This window comes from Rhinopithecus bieti, unplaced genomic scaffold (assembly GCF_001698545.2).
Source record: "Rhinopithecus bieti isolate Rb0 unplaced genomic scaffold, ASM169854v2 scaffold_26106, whole genome shotgun sequence".
Classification (NCBI taxonomy): domain Eukaryota; kingdom Metazoa; phylum Chordata; class Mammalia; order Primates; family Cercopithecidae; genus Rhinopithecus; species Rhinopithecus bieti.
Window position 1 is genome coordinate 208,242 of NW_016811748.1, and position 23,640 is coordinate 231,881.

Here is a 23,640-nt window from a genome sequence, read left to right on the forward strand (position 1 = left end):
GGTTCACGCCGTTCTCCTGCCTGAGCCTCCCGAGTAGCTGGGACTACAGGTGCCCGCACCCCACCCAGCTAATTTTTTGTATTTTTAGGAGAGACAGGGTTTCACCATGTTAGCCGGGATGGTCTCGATCTCCTGACCTCGTGATCCACCCACCTTGGCCTCCCAAAGTGCTGGGATTACAGGCGTGAGCCACCGTGCCCGGCCATAACAATTATTTAGAAGACAGTGATACAAAGAGGGCAGCAAGGTTGATGACTTTTAAAACTTCTGTTGGAAAGGTATAGAATATACTTTAAAAATAAGTTAAATATTATCATCATTTCATCATTATTATAATGTATTTAAATGGAAAAGCTGAATTCAAACCAGCAATATCAAATATGACCTTAAATATTTACCATAACACTGCGAGGCCAGTACAATTGTTCCATGGATGGGAACCATAACAAGCAGCTAAAAGGGAGAGAGAAGTGTTGTTTGAGGTCTTTTTTTTTTTTTTCTTGAGACAGAGTCTCACACTGGGCTGGAGTACAGTGGTGTGATCTCGGCTCACTGCAACCTCTGCCTCCAGGGTTCAAGCAATTCTCCTGTCTCAGCCTCCCGAATAGCTGGGATTACAGGCTCCTGCCACCACACCCAACTAATTTTTTTTTTTTTTTTTTTTTAAGTAGAGACAGAGTTTTACCTATTGGCCAGGCTGGTCTGGAACTCCTGAGCTTGTGATCCACCCACCTCAGCCTCCCAAAGTGCTGGGATTACAGGCATGAGTCACTGTGCCCAGCCTTGAGGTCTTATAACTAATAAATATCTACGTTAAAGAACGAGTTGAATGAAAATTCTGATAAATTCCTAAAGGGTATCCAAAGAAAAGGAAAAAGTCTAGCAGTCAGTGATATTAGAATTAGAGGAATGAGCTTTGTAATTCTTTTTTTTTTTTTTTTTTTTTTGAGACGGCGTCTTGCTCTGTCGCCCAGGCTGGAGTGCAGTGGCCAGATCTCAGCTCACTGCAAGCTCCGCCTCCCGGGTTCACGCCATTCTCCTGCCTCAGCCTCCCGGGTAGCTGGGACTACAGGCGCCCGCCACCTTGCCTGGCTAGTTTTTTGTATTTTTTAGTAGAGACGGGGTTTCACCGTGTTAGCCAGGATGGTCTCGATCTCCTGACCTCGTGATCCGCCCGTCTCGGCCTCCCAAAGTGCTGGGATTACAGGAGCTTTGTAATTCTTAAAAATTAGTCCCAGAATAAAAAGGATTTTAAAAGTAATTGAGTAAAGTCATAGGAAATGTGACTGTATAAAAGAATGGCTCTAATTGTATTAATCTAGAAGGAAGCAACAGGTTAAACAATAAGAGGTAAGAAACAAAAAATAAGGAACAAGAGAGAGACAGAGAGAGAGTGACAGGGAAAGAGAGATAGAGGATGAAGGAGAGAATGAGAAGGAAATCAGGAAAAGGAGGAGAAACAGAAGTATAGATGTGATACTGGAATAGTATCAGACATTCTGAATCAGTTTAAGAATTGCCATGTCTAATTCTTATATGGAAGACTTGGAATACAAGGATGTTGAAAGGAATAACAAATTAGAATGAAGGTATAGAAATCCTTATGTAATCCAAGGTCATTAATTTGAAGGAAGACTCATCAAGAAAATGTGATCTAGAAAAAGAGGTTGAGATTGCTCCATTTATAAAATTATTATGCTCTATAATCTTCCCATATCCAAATATTTCGTATTCCCTCTTTTGTCCCATGGAAATATTTCACAGCAACAAGGAATCAAGTGCTGACCTAAATGGGGGTATCTGTTAAAACTTAGCACGTTGATATCCTTCACCCCACTCCAGGAACATCTGCTAGGCTGGGACTGCATCTTGGGAACAGAACTTTAGAGATGATCATCTCTTACATCAGAAGCAGGATCTAAATGATCCCTGGATGCCCAGTTTCCCGACTCTGCTACTGCCATGGCTGGCAAGATAAGAGGAGTTGCATCACAGATGAAAAAGTAAGGCCGAAGAAGACCAGAGAAGAGTTGGTTGAATGTGTAGATATAAGATCCATTGGTGACGTTGTAGAATGAGATTTCACCGGCTTCATAGTCCAAGAATATCCCAATGCAGCGAGGACTTTCCAGCTGGAGAAGAGGCACCGATGGGGAGGCAAGGACCATGTACTCATTCCCCTTCAGCAGCCACAGGGCCCAGACCCCGTTCTCAGGAGACGGTGTGGTTTCCCCCTTTCTCGGCAGTGCGTCTTGACAGACCCCTAAACCCCACTCTGCTCTTTCTCCCACCAGAACCTCCCAGTAATGCCTCCCGGATGAGAAGCTCTGCAAACCCAGGATGCAGGGCCACGTGTCAAATCGCTCAGGATTGTTGGGGACATCCCTCCATGGTTCTCCATCCTGCACACTGCGCAGGTCGGCGGTCAAGAGCAGACTCGGGTGTGCTGTGGCAGGATCCAGCTTTACATCCACTGTGGAAGGAATGTGGTGGAGCAGGTGAAAGGAAAGAAAGGTAGAAACTCAGGAAACCACTGAAATGAATAGTCCCAGAGTTCCTCGCTTCTCTCTCTAACAACGCCTAGAGAAAACAAATCAGTATTTCGCCTTATAGGTGAAATCTTGTTACTTTATTATTCTTTATTACTTTGTGGTGTATTCCACTGTTACCTCTGCATAACCGAGAACGCTTTAACTTCCTCAATAAAAACAACTATTGCTGATGACAAACCAAGTAAATAATCATTTAGTTTCCTTTTATTTACATCTAAAGCGTGTGTGTGTGTGCATATGTGTGTGTGTGTGAGAGAGAGAAAGAAAGAAAGAGAGAGACGGGGTCTTGCTATGTTGCCCAGGCTGGAGTGCAGAGCTATTCATGGGCATAGCCATGGTCCACTACAGCTTCAAACTCCTGGACTCGAGCGATCCTCCCATGTCTGCCTCCCCAGCAGCTGGGACTACAGGTGCACACCACCATGTCTGGCTTACATCCAAAGCATTTGGGTGCACTTAGGAGGATCTTCTGCATTTAACATAAAATTTATAAACCCCTTAGGAATTCTTTTCTTAAAAATCTATAGGAGAATTTTATTAATATTAAGCCCACTACTTTCAAAATTATATTACTGTGGTAGGCAGAATTCTAAGATGAACCCCATGACCTTCACAACCTGGTGTTAGTCTCATGAGTATGTTACACTATATGACAAGAGAGAGATTATCAAGGTGAGTCTAATCTAATCCCACAAGTCCTGTAAAATCAGAAAATTTTCTCTGGCTATTGGGTTGGTGGCAGCAGGAAAGGTCAGTGAGACGTGGATTTGATATCTCTTTGCTGACTTTGAAGATGGAAAGGTCACATGAGGAGAAAAACGAGTGATCTCTAGAGCTGAGAGTGATCTCCAGAGCTGAGAATGGCCCCCAACCAACAGCCAGAAGAAAACAGGAATCTCGGTACTGCATTTGCATGGAATTGTATTATGCCAACTACCTGAATAAGCTTAGAGGTAAGGTTCTTCCCCAGACCTACAGAGAAGCCTAGCCTGGCCAACACCCATATTTGGGCCTTGAGAAAACCTAAGCAGAGGAGCCAGCCGATCCCACCTGGATGTCTGATCTTCAGAACTGTGAGCTACTAAATGGTATGGCTTTAGGAAGCTAAGCTTGTAGTTATTCATTATGTAACAATAAAAAATATTGATACTCTGAAGTCCCAGCAAGACTGATGAGACATTTGACCCATATACATAATAAATAAATACATCTAGATATGAAACCTCAGTGAAGGGTGGATGTAAAATATTCAGTGGATTTCCTTATTAGCATTGCTTATAAATAGTAAGTTAATTAATAATATGGTTTGGGTGTATATCCCCTCCCAGTCTCATGTTTAAATGTGATTCCCAGTGTTGAAGGTGGGGCCTAGTGGGAAGTGCTGGATCGTGGGTGCCATCCCACTGGTGATAAGTGAGTTCTTTATCAGTTCATGCAAGAGCTGGTTGTTTAAGAGGAACCTGGCACTTGCCCACTTCACTGCTCCCCTCTTGCCATGTGATACGCTGGCTCCCCCTTTGCTTTCCACCATGACTGTAGGTTTCCTGAGGCCTCACCAGAAGCAGGTGCCAGCACCATGCTTCCTGTACAGTCTACAGAACCATGAGCCAAAATAAACCACATTTCCTTATATTAATAAATTACCCAGCCTCAGGTATTTCTTTATAGCAATGCAAAATCAGACTAACATGTTAATATAGTTTGATTTTTAATATCAGAACAAATACTGCTTCTACTGCTACTACTATTCCTACTACTGCTACTACTACTACCACTACTGCCACTACCACTATACTTACCTGCCTTTAAACACTTCTAGTGAACCTTTTTTTTTTTAACTTGAGATAGAGCCTTGCTCTGTTGCCCAGTCTGGAGTACAGTGGTGCAATCACAACTCGCTGTAGCCTCCACCTCTCAGACTCAAGCCATCCCCCCACCTCAGCCTTCTGAGTAGCTGGGAAGGCGTACACCACCATGCCCAGCTAGTTTTCTGTATTTTTTGTAGAGATGGAGTTTTACCATGTTGCCCAGGCTGGTCTTGAACTCCTGGGTTCAAGCGATCCATCGGCCTCAATCTCCCAAAATGTTGGGATTACAGGTGTGAGCCACCATGCCCAGCCTAGTGAATTTTTTTAAATTTTTAAATTTAATTTAATTTAATTTTTGAGATAGAGTTTCACTCGTTGCCCAGGTTAGAGTGCACTGGCACGATCTCGGCTCACTGCAACCTCTGCCTCCTGGGTTCAAGCGATTCTCCTGCCTCAGCCTCCCAAGTAGCTGGGATTACAGGCATGCACCACCAGGCCCGGATAATTTTGTATTTTTAGTAGAGATGGGGTTTCTCCATGTTGGTTAGGCTGGTCTTGAACTCCTGACCTCAGGTGATCCACCCGCCTCGGCCTCCCCAAAGTGTTAGGATTACAGGCGTGAGCCACCGTGCCTGGCCTAGTGAACTTTTACTGATACCCAACCTGAGTGGTCACAGAACTGCATATTGCATTATTTTTATTAACTCATGTAACCACCCTGAGGGTCACCATTGTCATCCCTCCATTACACAAGAGTAGATTCCAAGTCAAAGAGTTCATGTGGTCTTCCCAAACTCTAGAGGTAAGTGACAGAGATGGAAAGGTAGGTCTCCACAGATTGTGCATTTAACAGAAGTCATGTATTCCCATGCCGTGCCTGCTCCAGCACATTTGTCTGCTTCATTTCTAACAAAAGAGATCTGTGAAATGGCTTTTGATATGGTCTACATCCCATTCCTCTCCCTACCCCTTCTCTCCTGAACTCAATTCTTCATCATGATGTGACCACACCCCAACCAAACTGTTCATGTCCATCTTCCCAGGGACCTGCGTGTTGATGAATGGTTATTTGTCAGAGCTTGTCTTTTTATTTAGATGGACTTTTGCTCTTGTTACCCAGGCTGGAGTTCAATGGTGTGATTTCAGCTCACTGCAGTCTCCGCCTCCTGGGTTCAAGCAATTCTCCTGCCTCAGCCTCCTGAGTAGCTGGGATTATAGGCATGCACCACTATGTCCGGCTAACTTTGTATTTTTAGTAGAGACGGAGTTTCTCCATGCTGACTAGGCTGGTCTCAAACTCCTGACCTCAGGTGGTGTGCCCACCTCGGCCTCCCAGAGTGCAGGGATTACAGGTGTGAGCTACCGCACCTGGCCCAGAGCTCCTCTTCAATGATTTTTCTGTATCTCTCAACACTACTGAGAATCCACTTGTGCTGGAAAATCTCCCTTTTCCACAGACAGCACTCATCCATGTTTCCCTTCTCTCCCTGCTCACTCCTCCTTCATTGTCTTTGCTGTTCTCTTCTCCTCCACCACCACCACTGGAGAAACCTATGGTCCCAAGATGTGGACTTCTCTCTCTCTCACCTCACTCCCTATCTACCCGGGGGTTGACTGGCTCATTGCTTTGATAAAATTCCATTCATATGCTGACTGATTCCCAATGTATGTGCTTAGCTTTGAACTTTACCCTGAAAATCCCTATTGTACACTCATCTGCCCACCTGATAGCAACATTTGGATATTAAGCACTCATCGCAACATCCATGTGTCCAAAACCCAACCCCTTCTTCTGCTTCAACTGTAGCTTTCCTCATCAATAGAAGTGGCAATCACATTTTGCCAGTTTGCAAGCTCCAAAACCTTGGAATCATTCATGGCTCTTCTTTTTAACAGCACATCATATATAATCCAACAGCAAATCTTAACAGCTCTGCCTTCAGTGTATAACAAAAATATGTCCACCTTGCGGCACCTTCTGTAATAACATCTGTTCCAACACATAATCATCTTTCATCAAATTACCGCAAAGACCCTTAACTGCTTTTCCCATGTAATCTTCGCCTCTCCGTAATTTACTTACAAGAAACCATACAAAGTGATCCTCATAAAACATCAATCCAATCAAACTAGTTTTCTAGGTACAACTTTCAATGATGTCCTATTTCACTCAGGGATAAAGTATCATGCTCAGAGTGGCCTGCCTATCTAGCCCTTCCTTGGTCTGTCTGACCTCCTGTCATTTAGTCTGCCACAGAGTCCTCACATTGACTTCCTCACAGCTCCTGGAACACACCTGCCATCCTCCATGTCAGGCCTCAGCGCTCATTTCTGCTGTCTGAGTGCTTTCTTCCAAATCATATATGTGCTGCACTATCCCCGCGGGGCGAGGTCCTTCCTGGTCACCTTATTCAAAATCAGAACTTCTCGTTACCCTTTTCCTACTCTTTTTTATTTTATTCAATATTCTGTATCAGCCTCTTACAGCCTGTATATTTCGGTTAAGTACATATCTGCAGCACAAAGCTATGGATTGTAGCATATTTTGTTGTTGTTGTTGTTGTTTAATGATATATTCCAATGTTTAAAAGAATGGATGAGATAGAATTAATAAAATATTTTGAATTATTTCATTCAATAAAAATAAATATGTATATGAGGTTACTGAGTCTAAGGGTGCCATGATGATTTTAATCAAGTCAGGCATTTAGTAAACATTCATCCACCCAGAAGAATGTGGGTACTACGCTGCGGATATGGGTTTTCTCATTAAGAGACTTCACACTCTTTCGCTGTAAGTAGTGAAGCCACTATTTAGACATAGTCAGTTTTCATTACTTGGGATAAATTAGATTTTAAAATGAAATTCTAAACAATACTGAATCTATACTATTCTAAAGAATAATACAATCAGATTGAACAGACTAATTTTTTGTGACACTGCTTATTCCTACATAAAAATAATTGACAATATTTTGGCTTTATTGACTCACTAATTTAAGAACTCATCAAAATCTCAGCCAATACATTAAACCAAACTTCTTGTTAATAACTTTGCAATGCTTTCATATTGATTACTTTTAGGAGGTGGGGTGCTTTCAAACGTTTCATTTTGTCCTCCAAATAATTTATTTTTAGCATTTTATAAACAAAGAAATGTAAATTTACTGGAACTAACATTACTCATATCACAGCTAATAAGAGATGAACTACAATTTTGAGCCCACTGTTCTAACCAAATGTAGACTCTATGGGTGGCTGTGACTCTGATACTGCTCATGAATACACCAATCCTCATTTTTCTGGGCATGGTAGACTCTCCCACTGAAGGAGACCAGAGAATTCTACACTAAAATACAGCACCCCGGTATGCCCATGATTTTAAATTAAAGGCCCTTGGAGACGAGCACACACTGGAGGAAGCTTTATTCTAACACTCATTTATCTGCCTAAAGTCCCTGTGTTTTAATTAATTTAGTTCATACTGCAGGAAGACAGACAAGTCTGTCAACACACCTGGACAGACTTCAGTCACAAACCACTGTCTATTTTTCAACAGACTTTGTCCCAAGCCACTGTATGTACTCCAAGTCCAATGAATCCACCAAAAACTCATTTACTATCCCTCTAAAATCATCCACACCTCCCCATCTCCCTTTCCTCCAATAAAGAAGGGTATATAGGCATCCATATCCCATTGAGTTACCGGGTAATTATTCTCCTGCGATTCCGCTGTGCTTTGAATGTTAAACTTTTTCTATGCCTTTGTTCCTATTTGTCTTTGGTCAGTTGATTTTCAGCAAACATTCATAGTGCAAGGGGAAAGTTTCCCTTTGTCCCCTACACTGTCTCCTTGATAGTTTGGCTTAGCCATGAAATCTCAGGAAGGCCACACGCCCCAATTCAGCATGGTGCCTATGATACTCTGAAGTGTGTATTTGGTCTACAGTGCATGAGTCACCATACCTACGATACTGGGAAGTATCTATTTGGTCTACAGTCACCATGCCTATGAGACTGTGAGGTATGTATTTGGTCTACATCCTATTTACTGACATATAGTTCTTAAAATCCTTGGAATTTCCAGAAAGACAAGAGTGTCTTTTGTATGCTACTAAGACGACTTATGGTTGGTGATTCCCCGAGAAAGCCTCCCACTGGGTGTGGGTTGCCAGGGGAACCAACCATGTGATTAGAGGCTTGAAACTTTCAGCGCTAGATGCCATGGTCCCACCCATCTCTGAGGAGAGAGGGGCTGAAGGGTGGGTTGATAAAACAACGGCCTATGATTTAATCAATCACGTCTACAAAGTGCTTCCATAAAAACCTAAAAGAACTGAGTTCATTGGCCGGACGGGTGGCTCACGCCTGTAATCCCAGCCCTCTGGGAAGCTGAGGCAGGCGGATCACTTGAGGTTGAGTTTGAGACCAGCCTAGCCAACATGGTAAGGCCCCATCTCTACTAAAAATACAAAAATTAGCCGGGTATGGTGGCATGTGCCTGTAATCCCAGCTACTCAGGAGGCTGAGGTAGGAGAATTGCTTGAATCTGGGAGGCGGAGGTTGCAGTGAACCAAGATAGTGTCACTGCACTCCAACCTGGGGACAGAGTAAGGCTTCATCCCAAAAAAAAAAAAAGAAACAAAGAACTGAGTCCTGAGGACTTCCAGATCACTGAACACATGGAGGTTCCCAAGGCAGCAATGCCTAGAGAAGGTGTGGAAGCTCCGTACCCTTTCTCACAAACCTCACCCTGGGAATCTCTTCCATCTGTTTATCTCTAGCCTCTGTAATGCCCATTATAATAAATGAGTAAATATGTGTCCCTGAGTTCTGTGAGCTCTTTCAGGAAATCAAGTGAACTCAAGAAGGGGGTTGTGGGAACCCCGATTTACAGTCAGTTGGTCAGAATCACAGGTCACAACCTGTGCTTGTGGCTGGCACGTGAAGTGGGATCAGTCTTGTGGGACTAAGCCCTCGACCTGGGGGACCTGGTGCTATCTCCAGGTAGATAGTGTCAAAATCAAATTGCATGGAAGGACATCTGGCTGGAGTATGTGCTGGAGAACAGATTGGCTGTTTGCGGGGAGAAATCTCCACACATTTTCGTGACCAGAAGTGAGGTGTTGTATTGACTCTGTAAGACAACTTCTTCCCCCATCTCTTCAATAACCTTGCCCGTTTCTATGGTTCCCAGCACCAAGAGGGAGGTGGAGCATGGTCTGTCAGCATGGGTCTCAGAGTGAGAAGATGTGGCACAGAAGTCCCCACACCCAGGAACAAACCAACAGCACACTCTCAAAATAAATTTCTGCTGATTTGGGCCACTAAAACTTTAGGTTCTGTTGCTCACTGCAGCTGACTGGCACAGTAATAAACTGCAATATGAGGCAAACCCCAGGCAGCCTAATTCCCAGTCTCTAAGATGCAAATTACCTTGGAACTTCCTCAACAGTTCCCTCCTCCCAGGGATGCAGCATGCTGTCTTCAGTTCCATGGGGATGTTCTCTGCTTCCAGCCTTGTGACAGCCTTACTTCTGGGAAGAGCACAGAAACCACAGAAGTCAGCAGGGTTCTCCACCAGCTCCTCTCCCTCTCCCAATCCCTTCACCAATTCAGAAAGCACGCATACCTGCTCAGGACTCCTCTCACACCCTGAAAAGGAAAGAAAAATACAGTGTGAGCTGGACTCTGAACTGCTTTTCACAGTCAGACTGAGGACACCAGGAAAATTTCCTTAGAAATTACTGGAAAACATTATTAAGATAAAATTATAGAGGACAATAAATCTTTTTTTTTTTTTGAGATGGAGTTTTGCTGTTGTTACCCAGGCTGCTGGAGTGCAATGGTGCTATCTCAGCTCACTGCAACCTCCACCTCCCTGCCTCAGCCTCCCAAGTAGCTGGGATTACAGGCTCCCACCACCACGCCTGGCTAATTTTTTTTATTTTTTTGTATTTTTAGTAGAGACGGGGTTTCACCATGTTGGCCAGGCTGGTCTCGAACTCCTGACCTCAGGTGATCCACCCACCTTGGCCTCCCAAAGTGCTGAGATTACAGGCATGAGTCACTGCACCCAGCCAAATCTCTTTTCTTTAAAGCTATACAAAGTTTAGGTTAATTCCTGCAACATCTATCAATTTAATTATCTTCTGAATTAATAATTCTGCCACTTGGATATTGTAACAGAGTAACATTCTGCAGGTAATTCGGATGGAGCAGGATAAAATAGATCCTAAGTACTCATAGAATTTATTTGAGGGGCAGGGATGGGTTCCTTAAATAAAGACACAAAATGTTTCCCTGAACGTCTTCATAGGAATTATAAATTCCTAATTCTCTGAACCAACGTACCAGAGCTATTCCTATGAGTAGGTTATCTAAGTAGATTAATAAAGGAAGCCTTTAATAACTACTAACATTACTTTCTCAAAGATTATTAAATAAATATATCTGTGATACATTTATTATATTAATAATTGTATTTGGAATACATTTCCTCTCTCCCCTTAAAAACAATCGCCAGTCAGATAAGTTTTGATGGCATAAAAGCCGGGAAATAATTTGCTTTGCCCTGTATGGGAATGTCAGGCCTCGGTCTTGGCCTTTGGGGGTAAAATGTAGCTTATTAGTACCAGGGAAGAAAGGGAAAGGAAAGTATAAAAATATACAGCCTGGGCAACACAATGAAGTCTCATCTCTACTAAAAATTTTTTTAAAAATTAGCTGGGCATGGTGGTGCACACCTTTAGTCCCCGCTACTCGGGAGGCTGAGGCACAAGGATCGCCTGATCCTAGGAGACTGAGGCTGCGGTGAGCTATGATTGAGCCACTGCACTCCAGCCTGAGTGATAGAGTGAGATCCTGCCCTTATAAAAAAGTAGATAGATAAGATACCTTATTTAAGAATATATCCTCCCATGCCAGGCGGGGTGGCTCATGCCTACAATCCCAGCACTTTGGGAGGCCAAGGTGGGCAGAGCAATACTGTTGTTGAAATTGTCAAGCCAGGCACAGGGGCTCACGCCTGTAATCCCAGCACTTTGGGAGGCCAAGGTGGGCGGATCATCTAAGGTTAGGAGTTCAAGACCAGCCTGGCCAACATGGCGAAACCTCATCTCTACTAAAAATGCAAAAAAAAAAAAAAAAAAAAAATTAGCCAGGTGTGGTGGCACTTGCCTGTAATCCCAGCTACTCAGGAGGCTGAGGCAGGAGAATCACTTGAGCCAAGGAGGCAGAGGTTGCAGTGAGCCAAGATCACACCACTGGACACTGCACTCCAGCCTGGGCAACAGAGCAAGACTCTGTCTCAAAAAAAAAGAAAAAGAAAAGAAAAGAAACTGTCAAAGTTCTTGTGTTTTGCCGTCTGCTATTTGGAAAATTCCTTCTGACTCTTAGTTTGCTAACAAGGAAATGAGCACAGCAATAATAATAAAATATAAACTTAATATATATAAGATAAAATGAGACAAATTAAACGGTTTTACAAATTCATTTCATGGTCCCCTGCCTCGTAATCAGTACTGTTTAGTAACTGTACTTGCAAATATTATACAGTGAGTTAATATGATTATTTATATTAATGGTAATTTCAGTGTCTAGAACTGGGTCAGAAAAGGTAGAATCTGTGGGTCAGCTGTTAAATGAGAACATGAATCACTTAGTTTAGAATCCGAGTGAGTCACTGGGGAGGAGATAGAAGTTGGCCCAGATACATTTCTGTTGCCATTGGTTCGATCAAGAAAACATGGATCCATCAACAGCTCTGGCTTTCCCTGTTCACTTGGGATATGATGTCTTCACAGAGGACTAAAAACAAAGATTCCCTTTCAATGTTATTCATCTTTCTGTTCTCTAATCCCAAATAGACTGGGAGGAAGCTGCACAGGAGTCCACGTAATCCATCCTCACCATACCTGGAACGGGCACAAAATGTGGGCCAGGAAATCAATGTTTGCTTTACAATCCAATATGACAATTTCAAGCTAGACAATTTAAATCATTATTCATCCTTCTGGCCGGTGACACTAAAATGTGTTATGCAGACTTTCTGGGTTAGCCATCCCTGAAAAACAGCAATGCCATCATGGACAAACTGCAGACTGACTCTGAGGTTTTAGGAATTACTTCTCAGCCAGCAGAGTGTAGCTTGTCCTTTTCCTGCTGTTTAAATTTTCAGAAATCACTCATTTTAATTTTAAAAATTCTTTAGTCCTTAAAACGAACTATATGCTGTTTGTCTGTCTGTTTTTTGAGACAGGGTCTTGCTATGTTGCCCAGGCTGGTCTCAATTTACTTGGCCCAAGCAATCCTCCTGTCTCAGCCTCCCTAATAACTGGGACTACATGCAAGTGCCACCATGCCAGACTCAAACTATATGATTCTCTAGAATCTCATGATTCTGATGCCAGGAATGGCGTCTGAGTAAATTCTAGGGTGTTTAAGCTGCCTTCTGAGTAAATTCGAGGGTGCCCTTTTCCTAAAGAACATAAACGCCAAAGTGTTTGTCTCTGAAAGCCGCTGTACTAGTCCCTGTCACCTCAGTCTCACACCTGCCTGCTTTTCTGGCACCCGGTCTCACCTCCAGCAGACCCAGGGCCTGGCGCTGGCACCTCTCCTGCAGCTCATCTGCCAGCTCCTTCAGGGCCTTGCTCTGCTGGACCAGCCGGCTCTTGCTCTCCCGCAGTCTCTGCAGTGTCGCTCGCTCCTCCGCCTCCAGCCGCCTTAGCTGTAGTTGCTCCTCCTGGGCCAGAAAGCCACGATGCTTCTCAAACTCCAACCTGAAGCGCTGCCTCTGCATTTCCACTTTCTCCTGAGGTGACACAGTGGATCACATCATCAGCGCTTGGCCTCCTGCAGCCATGTACAGGACAGTGCTGGAGAAGGCAATGTCCAGACTTCCCTGGGATCCATAACTCTGTGGACTGACTGACTGCATTCTAACAACATGCACAGACTGGAGGCCATTCGTATAAGAAATAGCCCAGGAGAGTTTTCAAACTAAGTTTAAAAAATACTGTTGGACTGGAGTTCCCATTTTGCCACAGGCTTGGGGGCAAGGCACTTTTATATTGAAGTTTCAGTACCATATACAAAATGTGAGGTTCTGGGGAGGTTGAGGCAAGAGGATTGCTTGAGGTCAGGAGTTCAAGACCAGCCCAAGTAACAAAGCAAAACGTGACCCCATCTGTAAAAAAATTAAATGAACTGACCGGGCATGGTGGTAAGCCCTGTAGTCCCAGCTACCCACAAGGCTGAGGTGGGATGATCACTTGAGTCTAAGAGCTTGAGGCTGCAGTAAGCTGTGATTGCTCCACTGCACTTCAGCAAGACTCCATCTCTTAAAAAATGTGGGGAAAAAGAAGAGTATGTGGATTACAGTTGAATATCTGTTAAACTACAAAAACAGTGATCAGCATAGAGCAGTCACACAACAGAAGTTACTATTTACTAGTAGATTAGTCACTAGAACCACTAGGAACAACTGAATTATGAAGAAATGTTAGAGACCTAGAATTGTTTGAATAAGAAAAGGCTGAGAGATGAGAAAATATGAATGCTGTTTCATAATACGGTAATAGTGAACACAACCACAAGCCTAACGTTCTCTACAAAGCCAAGAAAGAACTAAGTGATGCTCAGGCCACTGATTTCAGAGTTCACGTCAGGGAATTAACCCCGATTTCTACCTGAATCTCACATCTTCAGTTTCTGAATAGACCTAAGGAACATACTTCGTCCCAGGCTTAGTTTCTAGATTTTCTCTCGAGATAAGTATATCGGAAACTAACTTTAAGCTGAGTACAAGAGGCAAATCACTCCCTCAAAGTATCTGGTACCTCCCATTCTCTGTCCTATCGATTTATTTTATTTTTTGTATATATTCATGAGGTACAAATGCAGTTTTGTTACATTGTTATACTGCCTTACAGGTGAAGTCATTTGCCTGGTTTTATTTTAATCTTTTTTTGAGACAGAGTCTTGCTCTGTCACCCAGGCTGGAGTGCAGTGGCACAATCTTGGCTCACTACAACCTCCTCCTCCTGGGTTCAAGTGATTCTCCTGTCTCAGCCTCCCAAGTAACTGGGATTACAGGCACGCACCACCATGCCCAGCTAATTTTTGTATTTTTAGTAGAGACAGGGTTTCACCATGTTGGTCAGGCTGGTCTCAAACTCCTGACCTCATGATCGGCCCGCCTCGGCCTCCCAAAGTGCTGATATTACAGGCGTAAGCCACTGTGCCCAGCCTATCTGCCTGTTTTCAAACGTGGTAACTTCTTGCTTTGACTAAAAGGCATACGCTATCACCTTTTTAAACTAAACATCCCCTAAGACTTAACTCCTTCCTTCCATTTTCCAACTCTACCTCCTTCTACCATTTTCTAAATCACCAGATTTAGAAAACTTCATCTTCTTTCTGAAATCAGCCAAGTCTGAATTCCATACACTGATTCCTGAAAGGTGTAACTCATGTAAATATGAGAAGCTCTCTTCATATCCGAGGCTGTGCTGTTGTGGGGTGGGGCAAATTACCCAGCCACTGGAAAAGAGTTGAGTCATACCTGGGGCATGAAGGGGGGTGTGGTGGGAAGCGATTTGCCTGCAATTCATCTTCCTTTCACACCACCCTCTTGAGCACAACTATATCTGCAGATAGAGAAACAGGAAAGGTTGTTTTGTAGTATTTAGAATACCTTGTGACCAAAAATGTGCTTGCTGCATTTGGCTCACATGGATACATTATTGATGGTAAAGATCATGCAAGTTTACTTGGCTTAGAACAGGAATCTCAGTATCATCCTACTTAAGAATAATCAGTACAGGGTTTAAAACATGCAGGAACTCAGCCCTCCGATATGGGGATTCTGATTTTATAGATCTACGGTCAGGCCAGGATTGAAAACAACAGACTTGTATTTCAGCCTGAAAAGAACAAAAATTATCCATCAATATTACAATATTAAATAATGTACATCCTATCACTATGTACATTATAGGCAAATAACGAACATTATTTAATATTGTAAAGCTTTGTTCTTGTTCTTTTTACCTTGATTGCCACTACCCAATCCAAACTATGCTTTACTAGCTTGCTCTTCCTGCAAAACCCACTGCTATATCCCTATCACCTAGAGTTGCATCTTATACTGTCACTACTAGTTTAAAAATATTCGTTAATAATATTGATGAATAAGTTTGTCAGTATCAACATTAATAAGTTTAAATATTTCTTCACACATCTGAGTAACGTTAGGTACTAAAGTTATTAACATCAATATTATTTAATATTGATAACTTTTATCCTTTCTTATTTAATATTGATAACTTTTATCCTTTCCTACCACTATCTACATTATTTACCTATAATGTACATTTTTCTTTTCTTTTTTCCTTTTTTTTTAGAGACAGAGTTTCACTCTTGTTGCCCAGGCTGGAGTGCAATGTGCGCAATCTCAGCTCACCGCAACCTCCACCTCCTGGGTTCAAGCGATTCTCCTGCCTCAGCCTCCTGAGTAGCTGGGATTATAGGCATGTGCCACCACGCCCTGCTCTTTTTTTTTTTTTTTTTTTTTTTTGTATTTTTAGTAGAGACGGGGTTTCTCCATGTTGGTCAGGCTGGTCTTGAACTCCTGACCTCAGGTGATCCACCTGCCTCGGCCTCCCAGTGTGCTGGGATTACAGGTGTGAGCCACCATGCCTGGCCTTAACGTACATCTTTCTTCTGGGATAAGTGTTATCTTTTCCTATCCCTATGTGTATATATATATAGTAATCTAGTAATGTAGTAAATATAGAAAATGTAGTTTAAAAGTTTTATGTAATATCTGTGTAAAGATAGAGTATAAGACGAAATTTTCAAAGAAAACAAGAAGGAAATAATTATAAATATATAGAGTCATCAGAAAAGAAGGGTTATTTGGAAAAGGAGAAAAAATAGGAATATTCTGTAGAGTATAACCTATTATATATCATATTACATAACACATTATATGAATATATAGAACTATACACACAGTTTCTATATATAGTTTCTCAATCTTGACACTATTGACATCTTGAACAGATCATTTTTTCTCATAAGATATGGGAACTGTCCTGTGGACTACAGGGTGTTAAGCTGCATTCCTGTCTCTACTAGATGACAGGTGCACTGCACCCACTCTTCCTCAGTTGTGACAACCAAAAATATCATCTCCAGAAACTGCAAAATGTATCTGGGGGAGGGGAGTGGGTATCGCCTCAGGTTGAGAATCACTGTGTGTGTGTGTGTATGTGAATCACTGTGTGTGTGTACGAATCACTGTGTACACACATGTGTATACACATGTTCACGTGCATGCGCATGAATGAAACATGGAATAAAAAGAGTTAGTGAGGCATAAAAAAATGGAATATGTGTATGTACAGATGATCAAAAAAGGCTGAACATTCGGATTATTTCCCTGTATATAAGATGATCACTTTGGGCTGTACTTCTTCTGTTACAAAGTTGTGAAATATTCCTTATTTCATTCACCACAAATATTTTCAAACTAGTAGTGACAGGATCAGATGCCATTCTAGGCGACAGGGATACATCAGTGGGTTTTACAGTAAGATCAAGCTAGCAAAGCTATTTAATTGTAATTTGGATTGGGTGACGGCAACAGAGACAAAAAGAACAAAAATGAACCATATCATTTGAGGGGACAGGGATGGCCCAGGATGGCTCTGAGGTGTTCTTGGGTATATATGGAGATGGAACAAAAGTGCTGGAGAATGGAAGACGGTGGAAGAATTACTGACCCAAATCTGGATCCTTCAAACAGGCAAGCCTCCTAAAGCCCCAACACGGTCCGGTCTTACCTTCCAAATGACAGTCTTTTTCCCCACATTGGCCTCCTGAGTCAAGGCATCCTCCAACTCTTTCCTCACAAGTTCCAGAGCCATCTGGAGCTTTACCTGTTTGGGAAGATATTTCGAAGCTGTTACAGATGCTCTCACTCAGTACCTAACGTCACGCAGATGTGTGAGGAAATACAAAGATCAATTTAAACCATCTCTTGAAAGCACATAAAAAATGTTCAATATCATTAAAACTAAACATAAATGTATTTAAGTTTTAGTGTCAGGGCCTTGCTCTGTCACTCAGGTTGTTGTGCAGTGATGCCATCATGGCTCACTGCAGCCTCAAACTCCTAGGCTCAAATGGTCCTTCTACCTCAGCTCCCAAGCAGCTAGTACTCCAGGCACACTCAGCTAATTTTGTTTTCTGTAGAGATGGGGTCTTACTATATTGCCCAGGCTGGTGTCAAACTGCTAGCCTCCAGAGAGTCTCCCATTTTGGCCTTCCAAAGTTCTGGGATTACAGGCGTGAGCCACCATGCCTAGCTCCTTAAATGTATTTCAATACCAGATACAATCAAATAGTTATCTAAAAGTATGCTCACTGCATTGTCATATACGATAGCATAACTTAACTAAAACATTAAAGATAGGGAGAAAAAAATTATATTAACTGGATAGAATTCCAATAGGATGTTACAGAATGTTTAATGACAAGAAATACAATGATAATGTCCAATAAATAAATATATTTTACAAAACAGCATTAATTTTGAAAAAAAAATGTGCTGGTAATGAATATATTAAAACTGGGCTGATGTAAATGAGAATATTAGACAAAATGTCATCTATTGGTCTCTGGATGAAGAGTGATGCTATTATATCTCTCTATATTTCACCTTCTTGAAGTTATTGATCACTTTATGACAAAGCATGGGTTTATTATTGTAGTATTAGTAGTAGTATTAGGTCAGAAGGAACTTGGGAGGTTATCACATTTTATATGAAAAAATACAGTATGTTGTAAACCTTACAATGAGTAAAAATATGAGAACTAAATCTTCCTTCAATGATAGGGCCCTCACTAAAGGTAAATATGTGTATTTTATTTACAGAAAATACCCACAAAGATACATACATACACAGGATTTTAATTAAAAAATTCTATTCTCAAAGTTACTTAATAAATCCTACATACACATCAATTGTTTTTAAAAGGAGAATATTATAATTGTTATATATAAAATAACAGTAGAATTCATGATACCACTTGACCCAGTGGAGAAAGTGGCATTTGTTTTGGTGTTTACAAAGAACGAACACTTTGACACTTGTAGATAGAGAAAGCACTTTGACACTTGTAGATAGAGAAAAGCTCCCTCAGGCCAAAGAAACAGTCAGCAAAAGCAAGGAGATGTGGCACAGTTAGGAAAACAGTGATTCGGCTAAATTTGCTGGGTTTCCTGGCTAGTTAAGACAAGAGCTACGGAAACATAACTTAGGGCCCTAGAAAGCTATCACTGACAGGCTCAGGAGTTTAGATAATATTTATTTGGTATTTAACTGAAGAACTACTGGAAATACAGAGAACACCTTTAGAAATATTACTTTAGAGGCTGGGCTGCCTGTAACACCAGCACTTTGGGAGGTCAAGGAGGGTAGATCACAAGGTCAGCAGTTCAAGACCAGCCTGGCCAACACCGTGAAACCCCGTCTCTACTAAAAATACAAAAATTAGCCGGGTGTGGTGCCGCGTACCTGAAATCAGGAGGTTGAGGCAGGAGAACTGCTTGAACCAGGACCCGGGAGGCAAAGGTTGCAGTGAGCTGAGATCGCACCACTGCACTCCAGCCTGAGCTACAGAGCCAGACCCCGTCTCAAAAAAAAAAAAAAAGGAAAGGAAAAAAGAAAAAAGGAAATATTACACTACCAATCCTCTGTATGGTACTTTCTGGACTTTTTTTTTTTTAAAAAAGGCAAGAACATAGCAGAAAAGTTTAACTAGAAATTACCTAGTACCTACATCTCGCCAATGACAACGAAAATCAAGAAGACATACCAAGAGAGATATTGGTAGGTCCAGAGGGAAGGGGAAAATATCCCAGAGCTTAATTTAAAAAAACAAAATAAATAGGCTGGGCGCGGTGGCTCAAGCCTGTAATCCCAGCACTTTGGGAAGCCAAGAAGGGCGGATCACGAGGTCAGGAGATCGAGACCATCCTGGCTAACACGGTGAAACCCCGTCTCTACTAAAAAATACAAAAAACTAGCCGGGCGAGGTGGCGGCGCCTGTAGTCCCAGCTACTCGGGAGGCTGAGGCAGGAGAATGGCGTGAACCCGGGAGGCGGAGCTTGCAGTGAGCTGAGATCCGGCCACTGCACTCCAGCCTGGGCGGCAGAGCGAGACCCCGTCTCAAAAAAAAAAATAAATAAAAATAATAAATAAATAATAAATAAATAAATAATAAATAAATAAAAATTTTAAGAAAGCTAGTCTTTGCAATGCACTACAGCGCGACTGAGTCCTTTGGTTAAATATGTCAGTAGATTACAGACGACTTAGACCTCCTCTCTGCTGGCAGTTATTCTACATGCTGTGATTCAAGTGTGTTCAGAAAATGTCCAAGAACTTTTGAAGGGCACCAGTAGGAAGAATTCTACACAGAATTTCACAGATGCCACTTTGGGGGCCAAATACTTCCATTTTGTTTTTCTTCTTTCTCTTTTAAGCTTCCCGGGCTACACTCCAAACGAAGCACCTCTTCATTGAGGATGTTCGAATCCTAAGTCCCCAGATCCCTGCTGATGGAGAGCCACCCGCGGGCCACCCTCTCCTACCTCAGGAGGCACAGGCGCCTGAGCTTTGCAGGGATCGGAACCCGTGCCCAGCTTGACACTCTTCCTAACAACGCCCAAACCCGTGGGTTGCTTTGGTGACAACACTCATTTAACGTAAACACTGTGCAAAAGCAAAGCATTGCACAAATGCGAACTATTGCGGCAAGTTTACGATATAGATGTACAATAATTACCAAGAACGAACTGGACCACACAGCCCTCCCGACCAGAGCCCCGCTGAGGGACCAGACTATCCGCATCTGGAAAAACCAGCCCAGCGCGAGTTCGAGGACAGGAGAGTGCTTGAGGGAGGAGTGGACGGTGTAAAATAAAGGTTGTGTGTCGCAATGGGGGTTACCCCAGCCAAGGCAAGGAGACCCACACTGAGTGAGCCGCGTGGGCGAGGGGGACGGCGCGGGGCGCGGGGAGCGGCCGTGGGAGCCGCTCAGGAGACGGGTGGCCTTGGCGGCTCCGCTCCGGACGGTCGCGCGCTTCCCGGTCACCCGCAGCCCCCGCCTGGGGGGCGCCCTCACCTGGTAGCGGCCGGGCGGCCTCCTGCAGCGGCGCCGTGCGGTGCGACCTGTGCTCCGGGGCCGGCGTCGCACACCCAGCACAGCGCCGCTGTCCTCTCGCAGAAGCGGTTCCAGTGTGCCGCGCGCACGCCGCGCCCCGGGCCCCGCGCCCCAGCCCCAGCCGCCGCACGCTCTCCACCAGGCCCGCCAGCTGCCGGTTGGGGCGGAAGCCCGCGGGCCGGAAGGGGCCCCGGCACTGCGGACAGGCGTAGACACCGCCCTGCGCGATGTCCGACTTCTCGCAGAACTCGGAGATGCACCTGAGGCAGAAGCTGTGGCCGCAGTCCACGCTGACCGGCTCCTGCAGGAAATCCAGGCACACCGGGCACCGCGCCTCCTCGCGCAGCCGCTCCCCGGGCGGCCCCGCGGCCATGGCCCGCCTCCCCGGGTGGCTGCGCTCCCGGCCGCCCGCACCGTCTCCCCTCGCGGTCTGCACAGGGGGAGGAGCCCACGCCGCAGGAAAGCAGGCGCCGGTGGGTGGTGTCCGCTGGCCTCGGTTCAAGAGCTCAGACGAGCCACACCCGGTGAAAAGCCACCACTCAGGCGCTCCCAGTGTCGGGGGTAAAATTATCGTTATGGTTCCCCCCACCCCCCGCCACACACACTCCCAGGAAACTGGGCATTTCTAACTGGAATCCCTCGTCATCTCCTATTTTCACTGTCAGTAGATTTGGAGAATTGTTACATTCCCTCCTTCCTTCCACCTTTTTTGTTTTTGTTTTTTTGTTTTTTTGTTTTTTGAGAGGGTCTCGCTCTGTCGCCCAGGCTGGAGTGCAATGGTAAGATCTCGGCTCACTACAGCCTCCGCCTCCCGGGTCCAAGCGATTCTCCAGCCTCAGCCTCCCGAGTAGCCGGGATTACAGGCGCCCGCCACCATGTCCGGCTAATTTTTGTATTTTTAGTAGAGACGGGGATTTCACCGTTTTGGTCAGGCTGGTCTTGAACTCGTGACCTCAGGTGATCTGCCCGCCTCGGCCTCCCAGAGTGCTGGGACTACAGGCGTGAGCCACCGCGCCTGGCCTCCATCATTATTATGTAGATTTTGTGCAGACTTCTGAGGTACCAGTGCAGTTTTGTTACATGGATACACTGCATAAAGTCTAGGCGTTAGCGCAGGCGTCGCTGTAATCGTGTACGTTGTTCTCATTCGGTGATCTCTCATCCCTCGCCCGCCTTCCACCCTCTGAGCCCCTTCCATTGTATACTGAGCGACCCATGGTCCTCTCATACCATAATCGTTTCTTAAAAACCCTTCCCTCTTTATATGGCATAATCACTTTTTAAGTGTTTTTTTCCAAACTTCATTTTTCTCTCTTGTACTAATTACCTCTAGATAAAGAAATGAGACACCGCCTGACACAGGAAGATGCCCGCATAGGTGTGTATATAGGTTTACAGCTCAGCCAAAAATAATTCTAAATATTTAAATAAATATCTGGCCTAGTTCAATGAGGGTCCTATAAGGAATACACAAGTGTTATAGGATTGTTGCAAAGCCAATCTTGGAGATGACAAAGCTATAGAGATGCTCATCAGGAGGAATAATTCAAGCTTAGCCTCTCAGTGCTGTACCTGTCAGATGGGGGAGGCTGAGACAGGAGCAAAATGATTTGACAGAGTATGTTACTTCATCCAATGGGAGACTGAATCAGGATAGAGTACATTAAAGTCTCTAATGTCGTCCAGAAAGTAGACAAGTCTGGGGCAGTGTCTGCATCTGTGCAAAATAACTTTACTATGGTCGAATTTGAAGTGATGGTGGGGTGTGCCTGTTTGTAGCCAGGAGTCTCATACATTGCACCAGTTACTGAAAACACACGTTAAGGAAAAGAGGTAGGACCTCATTTCTCAAGGAGCCTCAAGATCAACTAAAAGAGGTGGATATGAAATCATGCAAACATAATTACGAATCAGTAACTGCAAGGGAGGTCGCTCACCAGTCCTGCAGGAATATAACAGAGGACTCTGAATGAGACTGCAGGGTGGGGGGCAGACACCTGAGTTCTCTGAGTTAATCTCTGATAGGTGAACACAAGCTGGCCAGCAGGAAGGGGGGCTCCGCAAGGCTGTGCCCCCCAAAGCCATGAAGAGTACAAGGTAAACTTCAGCAGGTGGGAGCAAGACATACCCAGATGACACTGAGAAGCCAGGCAGGCTGGCAAGCTGGGCCAGAGTATGGTGGCAGCAGATAAGGCTGCAGCAAGAGGCGGGGCCAGATGACTCAGGTCCTTGGGGATCCTGTGGGGTTTGTGGGTCTTTATTAGAAGGACAACGTCTTGGGTTGGATCTCTGGTGACAGACAGAGCAAAGGATTTTGAGGCCTCCTGCCTAAAGGTTAAGTGCATAATTAAAGTGAGTAGATTCTTGGAGAACACACATGGGTTTGTATTAGCAAAACATTAAAGATGTGACATTAGAGAAAAAAGCTAAAGAGCAGAAAGAAGACTTAGCAAAGAAAAACAGACTCTGGCTCCAAATTAAGGACTGCGGCACTTGCTAAGAAGCTTGAGGCAAGCTGTGCCACATTTCTGCCCTGCATTTCTTCTGAGTGCAGTGAAGAGATGTTAGTGTCATTCTTACAAGGCCTTTCAGAGTATTAAATGAGCTAATAGACAGTAGATGCTTAACATAGGTCCTGGCATGTTGCAAATACACACACACACACACGTATATATATTGAGACAGGGTCTTGCTCTGCTGCCCAGGCTATAGTGTAGTGCCACAACCTGACTCACTGCAGCCTCTACATTTCAGGCTCAAGTGATCCTCTCACCTCAGCCTCCCAAGTACCTGGGACTACAGGTGCCCGCCACCACGCCCAGCTAATTTTTGTATTTTTTGTAGAGACAGGGTTTTGCCATGTTGCCCAGGCTGGTCTCAAACTCCTGGGTTCAAACAGTCTGCCCACCTTGACCTCCCAAAGTGCTGGGATTACAAGTGTGAGCCACCTCGCCTGGCCATGTAGCAAATATATTTAATTGAAGAAAAGGAAATGAAATAGCAAAGTGAATGGAAGGATGGTGAGTGAAAAGGTAAGCTACATT

At 44.0% G+C, this 23,640-nt stretch overlaps 1 protein-coding gene across 1 annotated transcript; it reads right to left on the reverse strand.

The window, feature by feature from the left end:
• Positions 1–1,599: 1,599 nt before the first annotated feature.
• TRIM58 (tripartite motif containing 58) lies at positions 1,600–21,026 on the reverse strand. Its single transcript, XM_017895005.1, is given in 8 exon segments — positions 1,600–2,473; positions 9,797–9,897; positions 9,993–10,015; positions 12,942–13,172; positions 17,209–17,304; positions 20,541–20,615; positions 20,617–20,672; positions 20,675–21,026. Coding segments are annotated over 8 exon segments (1,467 nt in total). The 5' UTR covers positions 20,970–21,026; the 3' UTR covers positions 1,600–1,883.
• Positions 21,027–23,640: the final 2,614 nt, after the last annotated feature.